The sequence below is a fragment of the Microcebus murinus genome, chromosome 28 (assembly GCF_040939455.1).
Source record: "Microcebus murinus isolate Inina chromosome 28, M.murinus_Inina_mat1.0, whole genome shotgun sequence".
Taxonomy (NCBI): domain Eukaryota; kingdom Metazoa; phylum Chordata; class Mammalia; order Primates; family Cheirogaleidae; genus Microcebus; species Microcebus murinus.
The window spans coordinates 1,601,440-1,615,919 of NC_134131.1; the positions used below are offsets into that span (position 1 = coordinate 1,601,440).

The 14,480-nt window shown below is 51.6% G+C and overlaps 3 protein-coding genes across 11 annotated transcripts in view; 2 read left to right on the forward strand and 1 right to left on the reverse strand.

Moving 5' to 3' along the window:
• NSD1 (nuclear receptor binding SET domain protein 1) overlaps positions 1-7,526 on the forward strand; it is a 158,908-nt gene extending 151,382 nt beyond the window's left edge. For all 8 annotated transcript variants that reach the window (XM_075998474.1, XM_012787320.3, XM_012787318.3 and 5 more), the window contains one exon: positions 1,069-7,526. In XM_075998474.1, the coding sequence (XP_075854589.1) occupies positions 1,069-2,696 (1,628 nt within the window). In that variant the 3' untranslated portion in view covers positions 2,697-7,526. The remainder of the gene's footprint in view (positions 1-1,068) is intronic.
• A 1,210-nt stretch (positions 7,527-8,736) lies between these two features.
• Positions 8,737-10,961, reverse strand: RAB24 (RAB24, member RAS oncogene family). Of its 2 annotated transcripts, none has more exons than XM_012787327.2 (8): positions 10,438-10,961; positions 10,286-10,354; positions 10,031-10,109; positions 9,856-9,923; positions 9,674-9,773; positions 9,420-9,470; positions 9,222-9,284; positions 8,737-9,095 (listed from the first exon to the last, which is right to left on the reverse strand). In XM_012787327.2, exons 1-8 carry the CDS (start codon positions 10,552-10,554, stop codon positions 9,031-9,033), a joined length of 612 nt encoding a protein of 203 aa, XP_012642781.1. In that variant the 5' UTR covers positions 10,555-10,961; the 3' UTR covers positions 8,737-9,030. The 2 variants fall into 2 exon arrangements, with proteins under 2 accessions (XP_012642781.1, XP_012642780.1); XM_012787326.2 differs by having other exon boundaries at positions 8,737-9,129; positions 10,438-10,953.
• A 67-nt stretch (positions 10,962-11,028) lies between these two features.
• On the forward strand, positions 11,029-14,350 carry PRELID1 (PRELI domain containing 1). Its single transcript, XM_012787328.3, has 5 exons — positions 11,029-11,307; positions 11,914-12,139; positions 13,314-13,427; positions 13,532-13,610; positions 13,809-14,350. Exons 1-5 carry the CDS (start codon positions 11,216-11,218, stop codon positions 13,955-13,957), a joined length of 660 nt encoding a protein of 219 aa, XP_012642782.1. The 5' UTR covers positions 11,029-11,215; the 3' UTR covers positions 13,958-14,350.
• Positions 14,351-14,480: the final 130 nt, after the last annotated feature.

Here is a 14,480-nt window from a genome sequence, read left to right on the forward strand (position 1 = left end):
TCCCAGAATTATAGAAAGTGGAGGACTTCGAGGTAGAAGTAAAAGGATTTTGTCCTTCATTGTGTACTGGCCAGGGTGATGAAAGAATAGAAACTGAAATAGAATGAGAACAAGGCCATGACATTGACTTGTCAGTGCCAGGAAATGGAATTGTTTCAGAATGAATTACTCAGAGCCATCACTGGCCTAGGCTGTGATAGAGTTGATCATGCCTGTGTGTCAAGAGCAAGGTGTAGCATGGTTTAATTAGGGATAGAAATACTGTCCATGGTCAAGACTCTTATCTCATGAAGTAGGGGTAAAAAAATAAAAGGTAGATAAAACCTCAGTTTTGCATCTTTTCCAATGATTCCTTATGGACCACATAGGTAACATTTTGTGCTGATTTCAAGACTTAAAATTCAGCAAAGGTAAATCTGTTTCTATTTTTCACAATTGTATATCTTTCCTATTCCTGTTAATAACCAAATAAGCAGGAATCTAAATAGCTGGGATGTTTCTCTTGGAATTGAATATTTAAAAGCTGTACAGGGCCAGGTGTGGTGACTCACGCCTGTAATCCCAGCACTTTAGGAGTCCGAAGCGGATGTTTGCTTGAGGCCAAGAGTTCCAGACCAGCCTGGTCAACATAGTAAGACCATGTCTCTACCAAAAAAAAAAAAAAAAAAAAAAAAAAGCTATATAGGACAAAAAGAGTTTGCAAAAACATGAAAGTAATATCAAAATGTTTCTTCTAAGAGCAGCTTTGTGTTGTTTTTGTTTTCCTTGCTGGAAATAGTCATAGAAGTATGGATTTACTCCTCTGCTTGTATATTTAGGGTGATTCTATTAATAGCTGTTATTTGATACTTCACTGTTATTTAATGTATTCTGTGGAGAAGAGGAAGCTGTTGCTCTAGGGCAGGAGGTAGCAGGTGAGTGGCGTAAGATCTCTGAAGCAGGAGCAGTGTGACGCGGGGCAGTGGGGAGGAGGATCTGCATTCTCACCTTTGCACCATCCCAGAGCTGTGGCCCAGCTCACATGCATCTCTTTTTTCCTTAAGATTTGTTTCACTGTTGTGTTTTCAGGGAAATGGGAGTGTCCTTGGCATCAGTGTGACATCTGTGGGAAGGAAGCAGCCTCGTTCTGTGAGATGTGCCCCAGCTCCTTTTGCAAGCAACATCGAGAAGGGATGCTTTTCATTTCCAAACTGGATGGGCGTTTGTCTTGTACTGAGCACGACCCCTGTGGGCCCAACCCTCTGGAACCAGGGGAGATCCGTGAGTATGTGCCTCCCCCCGTACCGCTGCCTGCAGGCCCAAGCACTCACCCGGCAGAGCCATCATCAGGAGTGGCTGCTCAGGGGCCCAAGATGTCAGATAAGCCACCTGTTGACACTAACCAGACGCTGTCACTCTCCAAAAAAGCTCTGGCAGGAACTTGTCAGAGGCCACTGCTACCTGAAAGACCTCTTGAGAGAACTGACTCCAGGCCCCAGCCTTTAGGTAGGGTCAGAGACCTTGCTGGGTCGGGGACCAAAGCCCAATCCTTGATACCCAGCCAGAGGCCACTGGACAGGCCACCTGCCATGGCAGGACCAAGACCCCAGCTATCTGACAAACCCGCTCCAGTGACCGGCCCAAGCTCCTCACCCTCAGTCATTTCCCAACCACTGGAAAGACCTCTGGGGACAGCTGACCCAAGGCCGGATAAATCCATAGGTGCTGCCAGCTCAAGGCCCCAGTCACTGGAGAAAACCCCAGTCCCCACTGGCCTGAGACTTCCACCGCCAGACAGACTGCTAATCCCCAGCAGTCCCAAACCCCAGACTTCAGACAGGCTCCCAGACAAATCCCATGCCTCTTTGTCCCAGAGACTCCCACCTCCTGAGAAAGTACTATCAGCTGTGGTCCAGAGCTTGGTAGCAAAAGAAAAGGCACTGAGGCCTGTGGACCAGAATACTCAGTCAAAAAATAGAGCTGCTTTGGTGATGGATCTCATAGATCTAACTCCTCGCCAGAAGGAGCGAGCATCTTCTCCTCATGAGGTCATAGCACAGGCTGATGAGAAGATGCCGGCATTGGAGTCGAGCTCATGGCCTGCCAGCAAAGGCCTGGGGCATATGCCGCGAGCTGCTGAGAAAGGCATGTCAGAGTCTCGTCTTCAGCCATCTGGGAAAACATCGGCCCCTTCAGAGCACCCGTGGCAAGCTGTTAAATCACTCACGCAGGCCAGACTGCTTTCTCAGCCTCCCGCCAAGGCCTTTCTATATGAGCCAGCAACCCAGGCCTCAGGAAGAGCTCCTGCAGGGGCCGAGCAGACCCCAGGGCCTCCTCTCCAGCCCTCGGGCCTCGGGAAGCAGGCGAAGCAGATGGTCGGAGGCCACCAACTACCTGGACTTGCTGCCAAGAGTGGGCAATCCTATAGGTCTCTCGGGAAGGCCCCAGTCTCCCTCCCCACTGAAGAGAAGAAGTTGGCAGCCACAGAGCAGAGTCCCTGGGGCTTGGGAAAAGCCTCACCAGGGGCAGGGCTCTGGCCCATAGTGGCTGGACAGACACTGGCACAGTCTTGCTGGTCCGCTGGGAGCACACAGACTTTGGCACAGACTTGCTGGTCTCTTGGAAGAGGGCAAGACCCAAAACCAGAGCAGAATACACTTCCAGCTCTTAACCAGGCTCCTTCCAGTCACAAGTGCGCAGAGTCAGAACAGAAGTAATACCAGTAAATGTCACATGAACAGACGTGCTGCCCCCAGGGTACCATTTGGGGAGGGGAAATCTTCTTTTCTTTCTTTTTCCCCCCTTAAAAAACAGATCTACCCCACACTTTCCCACTGTTATTCTTTCCTTATATCCCAACACTCAGAACTCTTGTGATATTAGCCAGTGGGGGTTTGTGGTTGTGTGAACCATGTATGAAAATCCAAGTGGCCCCAGCCAAGGAGACAGACAGACTTGGGTCTCTTTTCCCTAACTTTTTACACATGATCAACGTGAAATAAAAAGTCCACTCTGGAGTCAAGCATGGAATTCAATTCCGCTGCTCAGGTTGGAAGGTATGGGGGCTCTCAAAGCAATTTCCCCAACCCGGCAGAGCCCCGCTGAGGGCACCTGTGGAACCCTTGGGAGTTAATGATCTTCATTCAAATCAGTGGCAATTTCCTGAGCATTCATGTGTTCTAGGCCGGGTGCTAGTCACTGATGAGAGATACAGAGATAAATAAGGCCTAATTCTTACGAGCCTAACATGCCTGCCTGGGTTCCAAGGCTGTTTTTAAGAACCTTTGACCAGGAAATAACAGGAAGTTCTGAGGGGCCCTGAGGCTCCAGACTCATTTTGAAATGTCCCTTGTGGCACCAGAAGTGGTTGTGTTGAGCAAGCGTCTCCTTGTTGGGGTGTCCCTGGGTGCTGTACGTGCACACATGTTTATACAGAGGCCTCCTCTGTGGACAGAAGGTGCTGCTTCAAAGCCACGTGGGGCTACTGGCTGGGGCAGTCACTGCTGCTGCGGTCTGGGCTCTGCAGAGTCTGAAGATCTGACTTTGGAAGAGCAGGTGGTTAGCGGGAGCTGGGCTCTATGGAAATGTAGTTTTCCAGCAGTGGAAGAAGGCAATTGGCAAGCTTAATTTTCTTTTCCACCGGTTTTCCTCCTTTTACATGATCCTACCCTATCCCCATTCCCCCAAACACTCAGGTGCTTTCAGATTTCAGAGTCTCGGGCAGTGGACATAGGGGATCTCCGGCAAGCTTGAGCTAGACACACCAGCTTCGGGAAGAGTCCCAGGTCCTGATGGGAAATTACTTTTCCCCGATCCTTTGCCCTCCTGAGTAGAGGGTGTCCTCTTCCCCACCTCCCTGAGAATTTTGGTGTGCTCTCTGTTGAGAACACCTGCCTGCTGACTTAGCTCAAAGGCGAGCCAGAACCCTTCTAAGACTGGCGAGACATGTTGTTTAGAGCGATGTCCAGGCTAAGAGATGGCTCCTCATAACTGCTGATTATCTGTTACTGCTGCCCTGAGCTGGGGCCCAAGGGCTGGGAAATCTGTTGGTGCTACCCTGCCCTACCATTCACCCAGCTCACTGACTGCCAACAGAAAGTGCTGTTTGGCTGATTCCCTTCCCGTTTCCCACCCATCCTTTGTCCTTAGACCAACGTTTACCTCTCTGCTTTGCCAACTTAGCAGCTTTAGCCAACAGGCCATCCCTTGGCCCAAAGGTCTCCTGGCCAGTCTGTCTCAGTTACGTACAGCTTTTACATCCTCAACAGGATTCTGTATCTGGTCCTGACGTCCTCATCCCAAGTTCCTATTGAGGTCACTCCCATCACTTCCAAGGAGGGAACAATAGTTGTTATAGAAGCATTTGCGCTTTATATAAAGATTAAAAATAGAATCTGCTTTTATTTCCCAAAGTCCGTCTCTGAAGTTGAGACACATGAACTCAGGCAGAGGGGCGAGGCTGTCCCAAGTTTAGGGCCTATCCCTGCATTCACTGAGACCTCGGAATCTCCTCTGTGAATCCCACCTGCCTAGTTCTCCCCTTTCATCCTCTCTCGCCACATCGTCAAAGAGGAAAAACTCTTTGTTCAAAAGGAAGAGAAAACGTAAAGCATCTTATTTTCTTTTAAAAGAATTTTAAACCATGAAAAAACTATTTTTAAAGAAATTCACCCAGAACGTTAAAGTTCATTATATTAAGTATTTATCATGTGTGAGAATAATAAGTATATAACTGCAGCTAATAGGTCCCTTTCCTTAATCTCTTAGGTTGTATAAGTAGGCCTTGCTTGGTGCCAGTCCTGTGCCCTTTTCTCTCCTGTCATCTGTAGTTGTGATCAGAAAAAGATTTCTGCACTGCACTGTCAGAATCTCCTTTCACTATGTTGTGTGTTAAATTACCGTAGTTCTTTGTTTCATGAAATAAACTGTGAATTTTTGGGGTGGGTGGCGTGCAGGCTATGTAAAAATTTTAAGTGGAGAAGTTTGATCCTGAAGTAGCTTCTCTGAAGTAGGCTTTGGTAGGTAATTGACTTGACAGCGGTCTAGATATGTCTCACAGGACAGGATGGAGTGAGGGAAAGGGGGCTGTGATTGGCTGCTTTGTGGTTTTGTTTTGGTTCTTTCCATTCTCCACCATTTACTGGAGGCTTCATTCCAGACCTGCCTGGAAAAACAGCTTCTGAGCCATATTTGGTTTTGGGGGACAGTTCTTTATCTGAATGGAAGAACAGCCACACTTCTGTTCAGGGCCATTGAATGGAAACTAGACATTTGAATTATTGGGCCCAGTGGTAGCAGAATCTGGTACTAGACTATTAAAATCTTAAAAGCAGTCATGATCCAATTAGAGGCAGAGTCAGAACAACCGTTGGGAAACGAAACTCTTGTATGCAGGTGGGAAGTGACCTTGCCAGCCCCTGTGAGACTTCTCTTGAAGCCTCTAATGAGACCCTTCATCCAAGAGGGTGTGAATTGCAGTTGAAAGGAAATCTTTTATCTTAGAAACTTCTGGTCCTTGTGTAGGATGGTATTTGTGTGTTCGGGGAAGTGTTTGAGGTCTTAAGAGTCTGCCTTGGAGCCAGCTCACCAGGAAGCATTTTCCATGGGCATACGGAAAGGTTGAAATGTCCCATGGGTAGCTATAAAACCAATACCTCTCCTAGCCCTGTTAAGTCTGGAAAAAAAATATGGAAACTGTTGAAGTTTGTATTCCGAGCCTCATTTGCTTCTCTTGCTGGAGCCAACCCAGTCTAATAGAAAAATAACTGTCATTGCTACAAAAGCATCCATGTCTGCTTTCCCCTAAAGTTACTGAGTTTGAGATGACTTAAGTCACTGTAGTGTTCATCCTTTTCTGAACTAAATCCGTATCTTTAGCATTGATGAAAATAATTTTATTCTTCACATCCTCCACCCAACACTAAGGTCAGGGCATGAAGTTCCTAGCGATCCTTTTTCCAGCTCAGCATCATCTGCTCACTGGAGCTGGACTCCCAGGTTGTAGTTATAATGTTGCCCTGGGAGAACAGAATGGCAGGAAGGAAGTTTGGTCTTGGCAGCTTCACCCATGAAGAGTAAGCAGGAGAGCATGAAACTTGGATGGGTTGTACCCTTAGCTCCTGTAAAGCAGGTTTTCTCCTAAGACTTTTTTATATTGTCATCCTCTTGGGGTTTGTCAGCCAAGAGGTCATAGGGGCCCAGGTATCCTAATCTCTCCAAGATCATGGCAGGAGAGGAGCTGCCTCAAGCCCCTTTTCCTGCTGAGTCACGCTTGAGCTGTCCATGTGTTAGACATTCCAGATCATTTAGAGCTAGGTAGCTGCTGCATGAGACTTTCCTTGGCTGTAGCCAGGTAGCTCTCAGCTAAGCTTCCTAGGGCCAGTGCAGCAGGGCCAGAGGTTGCTGTAGTGTAAATTAAAGTAAGAATAGATCATTGTTTTGTACACAAAAATGTAATGATGGTGCTAATTTCATGGTATAAATAAAGCACTGCCAAGGGTTAAGGGACTGGCAACTTAAGAAACCCGGGTTCCTGTTGGGGAGAAAGATTTTTATGAAGAAAGGTTTCTTTGAGGCTTTGTTAGAGAGAGAGTGGGGAGAAGACAGAGCCTCAGTGAAGCCTGCACCCAGCCCTGGAGTTAGCCCAGTGCAATCTAGAGGTGGAAGAGATCTTGTATCCAGATGAAGGTGGCCATTGAGTTTCTTAGGGCTGGGGTCGGTCACCTTGTCTCTAGCCTCCGTCCACACTGCCTGGAACAGGTTGGTAGAGAGCTCTGGGCGCTGGGTCTCCCTCGGTGCCCTTTGGCCTGTCTCTACCTCTTCCACTCCCATGGAAGCACCTCTATTGCTTATGAAGATCAAGGGTAATATTTTCTAAGGAGGTGGAAAGAATTTATTTTAATTAAAACTCTGCATCCTTGGAAGAAGTATTTCCTACCAACATAAGCAAAGACAGCACATGTTCAACTCTCGTGTGGTCCCTTCTCTAGAGCTGCTTTCCTGTGACTTTCAAAACATCAGGCTAATGAGGAGCTTTAGGTGTAAGGCCCTGGAAACTAAGGAAAGCTTGGTGGACAAGAGAAGAGCACAGGGAGCAGAAGCAGAAACGAATGGTTCTGGTGCTTTAGACTTCCGGGGGCAGGGCAGGGCAGGGCAGGGCAGGGCAGGGCGGGGCAGGGCGGGGCAGGCCGTCCCCAGGTCTGAGGTGGGTGCTGCCTGTGTGCATGTAGGTGAGGGTGCGCTGAAGCTGGGCGAGTGCAGCACACAGGAGCTCATGGAAGAGCAACTTCCTAGGTCTTGGCAAAGAAACAAGCTGACAATAGAGATCTATCTTTATATTTTTAAGAAAGGACTGTGGGGGAGGGGTGGTCAGCCAAGATCCATCATTGTTTTTTTTTTTTTGCCCCACCCCCATAGATTGTCAGCTGTAAGTGAAACTCCTAGTGAAAAAGAGGGGAGCCCTGTGCTAGGAGTCCCCATAAACATGTACTGTAATTCTTTGTATATAGAAAAAAATTACTGTAAAGTAAAGTTTAACTTTACTCATATGGCCCTTGCCCTGTGTTTTGTTTTATTGTCCGTGGGGAGATGTAGCCTAACAGAAGGGAGGACTGGTTTGGGGTGAGAGCAGAAGTCACCCCCAGAGACAGTTTGGGGGGGGCATGATGGAGCTAAGCCCTTCCTCCAAGCATTTTATGGGAGTGGTGTGGGTTTCCTCCCAGCAGCCATGGCGACCCAAGCCTCTTCTCTCCTGCTAGGAGTGGCTGGTGTCAGTTTCAGTCTCCCTCCACAGGAAGCCTCCTTCACTCATGAGGAAGGGTATTTTGAGGTACTGGTTTTAAAAAGGAAGTGGAACCAGTGCATTTTCTATGTCTGTGAGTGAAACTCTATGTTGACGAAGTTTTAAATTCTGCAGAGGCAGGTGTTGGGGGTATTGCAGAGGGCTCACCCCAAGCCTAAAAGCAGGAAAGCAAAGGCAAATACATTTCCTTTTGGTTGAAGGGGAGGTGTCGACCCTGTTTATAGTAACACCTGATCCTTCAGAAATTTGAACCTTCAAGGCCTGATACTTTGGGGGAACTTTGGTGGGAGTTTGCCTCCCGAGCTTCTGACATAGTCCTGGACTTCCCGCTCTTTCAGCAAAAAGCCCTGGGAAGAGCAGGAAAAACATTTAGTTCTAGAGTTACTTTTCACTTAAGACCTTCACAGTCCTTGGATTAGGTAGTAGTCACCTCATTTTACAAATTAGAAACTCAAGCCCCTTTTCTAAATTAGTAGCTGAACTGGATCCAAATCCTGATCCACAAGACCTTTCTGTCTTGCAGAACTCTAGATTTTTCTACCATTAAACCACATTGTGGGATGTCACCGGGAAGCTCAGGACCTGAATCACAGGCCTGACGTGTGGGCCCAAACATGACAGATGCAGTAAGGAAGCCAGACAAACCTGTCTCGAGGTAGGAGTGCTTGACCCTTTTATCTTTGGACATAACTTAAGTGCTAGTCTCAGCACCTAAAAGGAATTGTGAGCTTTGAGCTGCCCCAACTAGTCTCTCACCCTGACTTTGCCCCCACCAAAGAAGAGGAAAGACCCCTTTGTTTCTCTGGCATCTCAGCCATAATCCCGGCCAAAGTTTTGGTTTCCACAAGAAAACAAGAGATGGGCAGAGTCTTAATATGAAGTAAGGCCAGCCAAGTGGCCCCACAAAGAACTAGGTGTCTTGACACCCAATCCACAAAGCATGGAAAGGGGCTGAGTGTGATTCACAGTGCATTGATTTTATTTACAGATCAGAAGCCACTTAGATAATCTGCAGACACAAGTGCTGTCCAGGGCAAAAGCCTGGGGTCCAAATCAGCCCTTACCCCTCCTCATGCCCACAGTCAGCCCAATGCTGCCTCTGTTCCATGGGCCAGCACAGGCAGGTGCCACCTCTGCTGCCATGGGGACCTGGGGTAGCTCAAACATTTGACCACCCAAGCCCAGACAAAAGCTGGGTCTGGCCCCTTTGAGGAGTTCCTTTAATTCCCCCAGGCCAGGTGAGTGGTGACTCAGTGATGACAACAGCTGTAGAAATATGGGTTTGCCTTCTGGCCCAGATCCACGCCCTTGTCCTCTGTCAAAGAGAGAGGTGGCAGCTTGGCAACATTCTGTTGGGGAGGGGGGTTCCAGGTAACTGGTAAAGGGAGCTTGGTGCTGTGGGCCTAGGGGAAGTCTCTGTCAAGGCTGGGGAAGCACACACCTGTCATCACCTGGAAGGCAGCCACACTGACGTAATCCTCTGCCACTTTCTGGAAGAGCTCGTCTGGCAGGAAAAATGATGATCAGTGAGGGCCCAATGCCAGTAGCCCTGGGATCTCCAATGACCCAGCTCTCTAGGCTCTTTTCTGCTTGCTCTGGTGCCCCTGCTGCTGCTGTGAGGCCCCAGGACAGCACTCACCCACACTCTGGCCCGTCTTGCTGGATGTTTCAAAGAGCTGAGCTTTGATATCTGTAAAGAGAAGTGACTAAAGCCTCAGACAGACAAAGGCGACAGCAGTTTAGGGAGTCTCCTGGACCCCATGGTTCAAGGAGGCCAAAAAGCCCTCCTAGGGCACATTCCCATGGCAACCAAGGCAGTCCCTATTTCCTGTGACCCACCCAAGCAAGCAGCCACACCCCCCTCTACCACCCAAGGGGCTAAGGAGCAGCTACTGTCTGCATAGTCCTGGACATCGTGGAAGTCCACACGCCGACGCCGCCGATCCTCCTCCAGCAGGTCACTCTTGGTGCCACATAGGTAGATTTGACAGCCCTGGGGCAGAAGACAAGGCCAGGGTCACCACTGACCAACAGAGCCCTAGCCCCTGGTCTTCTGGTGAAGTCTGGCCACATACCTCCTCCAGGCTGCGCAGTTCCTTCACCCAGAACTTGGCTCGCTCAAAACTGCTGCTGTCTGTGAGGTCTTGGTATGGGGCATGCAGGAGACACAACCAAGGGTCAGCGCTTTCTCCCAAACCAGCCTGGCACCCAACCCTTCTTGCTTGTGGAACAGCCCAGAACCTCCCTTACCATAGCAGACGATGGCAGCCTTGGCACCTCGATAGTAGATTCTGCTCATGGCCTCGTAGCGCTCAGAGCCTGCGGTGTCCTAAAGGGCAGGGGGAGGCTCAACCCTGGCCCTAGTCAAACTAAGGCTGTATCCTCCAGACCCCCATTTTCCTGGTGAGGAAACGGGGGTCTAGGGAAGAGAAATGACCTCTATGAGGCCACAAGTCAACCAGGAAGGAATGAGTTTACCCAGGAGCAGATGCCCAGGGGACTTACCCAAATACCCAAAGTCACTGTCTGGTCTCCGACAGACATCACCTTGGCCACGAAGGCGGCCCCGATGGTCTGCAACAAGAGGGAAGGGATCAGGGCCAAGGGTGCAGGCTGGGCCCCTCCCGCGCGTTCCTGCCCCCAGTGGGTGCACTCACGTTCTGATAGGGCCCCACCAAGAAGCGGTCGTGCACGTATCGCTCCACTAGGCTTGTCTTGCCCACGTACTCCTTGCCCAGCATCACCACCTTGACGTCCACGCGCTGCCCGCTCATGCTCCCGGGGCCGCCTCACCCACGTCGGGGTCCTGAGCGGGGACCGGAGGCAAACCCAGACCTCCGCTCGGCCCCGGCAGCGCCCGAGCCTCAGGCCCCGGCCCCGAGCGCCAACCTGCGGCTCGCGACGCCGCGTCGGGCCGAGCTCGAGCAGCGGCCCTGCACTCTGCCAGCGCGCCCGTCTGCCCCGCTCCTCGGCCCGGGCGCAGATTGTCTCGGAGACCCCGAGACCCGAGGCGGCCCGGAGCGCGGGACAGCGTCCGCGACAGCGCCGCACGCCCCCGCGCAGCTCGCCGCCCGCCCGCCCGCCGGGCTCAGGCTCCGCTTCGGCTCGGCTTCCCGGCCGAACCAGGGTCCCTCCGGCCGCGCTCGGACCCGCAGCGCCGCGACTCCCGCGGGAGGGGGCCGCGAGGGGGCGGGGCCGCGGCGGTCACGTGACGCGAGCGCCGGAAGTGGCGGCTGCAGTGCGGCGGCGCCGGAAGTGGCGCGGGCCGGGACGACTCATGGCGGCTGTGGCGGCTTGGGTGCGGCGCGGTGGGGACTGAGCTGCTTGCTAGCCTGGCGGCGGGCGTGCGCCGAGCCCGGGCCGGCCACCGCGAGCCCTCCCCGGGCTCCGCACGCCTAATGCTGCGTGGGTGCTGAGCCCGCCCCGGCCGGGACGATGGTGAAGTATTTCCTGGGCCAGAGCGTGCTCCGCAGTTCCTGGGACCAAGTGTTCGCTGCCTTCTGGCAGCGGTACCCGAATCCCTATAGGTACGTGGTTCTCGGAAGGGCAGCCCCCGACACGCACACCCCTAGCTATTTGGAGACCGAAGTGTGGGTGACCCCCGAGTAATGGGGCCAGGAATGACTCCACGTCGAGTTCCCTGTAGGGGATCGCGGGGACCGTGACGGTCTTCAGGGCCCAGAGACCTTGTCGAGGAGGCTGGGCCTGGGCCGTCGTTTACTTGAGACCCTAGTCTACGTCTCAGGGCGGTAAGACAGGAAGAGGCGGCCGCACACGAGTTGGGAGGGATCTTGAGGTTGGAAATCCGGGTGCTTGCCTACTTTGTCCATGGCCTTCTCCGTGGTGTAATAAATCCTGAGGTCCAGCCCTGCTGGAAGGTGTAATAAATCCTGAGGTCCAGCCCTGCTGGAAGGCCCAGGAATCCAGGTCAGTGAGGAGGCGGGAGTTGGAATTTGCCCTGGGATAGGTTTGAGGGATTCTTAGTTCAGATCTGAACTGAGTTCAGATCATGTCACTCTGCAAGATTGCAGAAGGGCATGGCTCGTCTGGGCTAGAAGGCTCTAGACGGGAACTGCAACAGGCAGTCTCTCAGGGCAGGCTCCTGAGGGTCACCTTCACTCTGACACCCGCAGCAAACATGTCTTGACGGAAGATATAGTACACCGGGAGGTGACCCCTGACCAGAAGCTCCTGTCCCGGCGCCTCCTGACCAAGACCAACAGGATGCCCCGCTGGGCGGAGCGACTGTTTCCTGCCAATGTTGCTCACTCGGTGTACATCCTGGAGGACTCTATTGTGGACCCACAGAATCAGACCATGACCACCTTCACCTGGAACATCAACCACGCCCGGCTGATGGTGAGACACCACCCCCCTTTACACTCCCAAAAGTAAAGAACTCCTCAGGTAGACCTGGCTAGAGAGCCATGAGGGAGCCTCTGTGGTCTGAGGCAGGTCTGGGTTACTGAGGAGTGACAGCTGTAGGGTACAACCTCAGATTATCTTCTTTTCCGCCGTTCATCCTCTCTGGATCTGTCCTTTGACCTATTCACACAGTGGAGAAGGGGTATCTATCTTCAAGTTGTTGCAAGTACTAAACTCAAAGGTACAGCACACATGGAGACTGGGCCAGAGGACTGACGCTGAGGGAGGGGGTAGTGGTTTCCAAATGGGAGTCCACCAAGCCATAAGGCGCCTTGGATGTGCCTCGAGGGGACAGGTTTTGGGCCGCTTGCCCACTTCGACTAGAGGAGTTGCACTTTTACTTGTATTACCCAATGGATTTCTGCTGGAGATTTTGGGAAAGGGGGTTCCACATACCTTCCATCTCTTGCTTTTTAAAAAACTTAAAAACCCATAGTTTAAGGAACATTCTGTGTATCTTGTTACATGTTAATAACCCAAAAGCTTTCAGAGAATTCTGTTTTTCAGCTTATCTTAACAATAACCTCTCTGTTGTGCAAAGAGGGAAGTGAGGTTCAGAGAGGTGTGTTCTGCAAGGTCACGCAGTGAGTGGGGACCTTACTCTGCCTCAGCTGTCTGCAGTCATCTCAGATGGCTACATGAGAGAACTGCGTCTGTGTCTGGTAGATTACCAAGATAGTGATCCAGCTGTGAGAAGTAGCTCTTGAGTGTTTCTCCTGGAAGCAGCGGTCCCATTTTCCTATGTGATAATGGGAACTGTGATGACTGTCAAACGTTCATTTCTACCTGAGCTGTCAGGAAGCTCGAGCTGCAGTGGTGGATGGCATGCTAAACACACTGTGTGTGTCTAAAGATAGGGCCCGGACAAGCCCCTCTACCAATCTCAAGAGACCATTGCCTTCTAGTTAAGGGTCGGAAGAGAGGTCTCACAGAGCAAAATGAAATTTTTTTGGTCTTCCTGCTCTCAATCTGTGAGTGGCACTTGGGGGTGCAGCAAGGGGAAGGATTTCATGGCTTCCCCTCATGAAGAGATGGGATCAAATTGACGTGCAAGTTGGCAAAGTAAAAGACTCCACCGCGATTAAGGTTGGCCTGACTCCCTGCACAGATGGTGGAGGAACGATGTGTTTACTGTGTGAACTCTGACAACAGCGGCTGGACCGAAATCCGCCGGGAAGCCTGGGTCTCCTCTAGCTTGTTTGGCGTCTCCAGAGCTGTCCAGGTGAGGGCGTTGTGGGAGCTGCTGCGGCTCAGGGTTTGGGCACTAAGGCTGGGTTGGGGTTGGCCGGCAGCTCAGAATCCTTCCCCTTTTTCGTTTTTTGCCAGGAATTTGGTCTCGCCCGGTTCAAAAGCAACGTGACCAAGACTATGAAAGGTTTTGAGTACATCTTGGCCAAGCTGCAGGGTGAGTTCTGGGTACTGCTTGGGGAGCCTCATGGGGAGGGGCTAGGGTCAAGTCTGTGCCAGCCATTGCCCTGGGCTGAACTGGGGGCTCCTTGTCTGTCCAGCGAGTGGGGCCTGGCCCAGAGCAGGTTAATGTCATGGGGGGAGGGTGATTAGATGGGCCTTTCAGGCATCATCTAAAGCCAGCTACCTGGTACAGGTGAGGCCCCTTCCAGAACGCTTGTTGAGACAGCCAAGGAAGCCAAGGAGAAGGCAAAGGAGACAGCGCTGGCAGCTACAGAGAAGGCCAAGGACCTAGCCAACAAGGCAGCCACCAAACAGCAGCAGCAGCAGCAGCAATTTGTGTAGCCAGCCTGTCACCACCACAGCACACCAGACAACTCGGCTCAACTCCCTCTGCCCTGTCCCCATTGTACTCTGTTATTAAAAATCAACTTCCAGCCCTGTCCACTGTCTGGGTGGTGGGTTGGGGGTGGGTGTCCGGTCTGGCATCGGCAGTACACCAGGCACGTTATCCATGTCTGAGCCCAGCCTGCCATCCCCCTTTGGGCAGCTGAGGACAGAGGTGTGGTGACTTGCCCCCAGTCACAGACCACATGCAGGTGAAGTGACAGTGAACACTAGACTGTAAGCTCCACGAGGGCAGGGCTCTTTGTTTTGTTCTCTGATGTGTCCCAAGTACCTGGAACAGTATCTAGCACATAATAGGTACTCAATAAATATTTGTTGAATTCAGCCCCAGCTCTGGAGTTAGAAAGCCTTGGTTTGAATCTAGACTTCACTACGTCCGGGCTTTGGACCTCAGGCAGCTCACACCAATCAGCCCTGCTGCCACTGTCTGTGCAGTGAGACACAACAGCATCCAAGTGGG

Excerpts from the sequence above, each read along its gene's own strand:
- PRELID1 (XM_012787328.3), top strand. The coding sequence starts at position 11,216 with ATGGTGAAGTATTTCCTGGGCCAGAGCGTGCTCCGCAGTTCCTGGGAC. Across the intron at positions 11,308-11,913 it reads CGGTACCCGAATCCCTATAG|CAAACATGTCTTGACGGAAG; the intron begins GTACGTGGTTCT and ends TGACACCCGCAG. Across the intron at positions 12,140-13,313 it reads TCAACCACGCCCGGCTGATG|ATGGTGGAGGAACGATGTGT; the intron begins GTGAGACACCAC and ends CTCCCTGCACAG.
- RAB24 (XM_012787326.2), bottom strand. The coding sequence starts at position 10,554 with ATGAGCGGGCAGCGCGTGGACGTCAAGGTGGTGATGCTGGGCAAGGAG. Across the intron at positions 9,471-9,673 it reads TGTCCAGGACTATGCAGACA|ATATCAAAGCTCAGCTCTTT; the intron begins GTAGCTGCTCCT and ends TTCTCTTTACAG. Across the intron at positions 9,130-9,221 it reads TGCCTTCCAGGTGATGACAG|AATGTTGCCAAGCTGCCACC; the intron begins GTGTGTGCTTCC and ends CCTCCCCAACAG.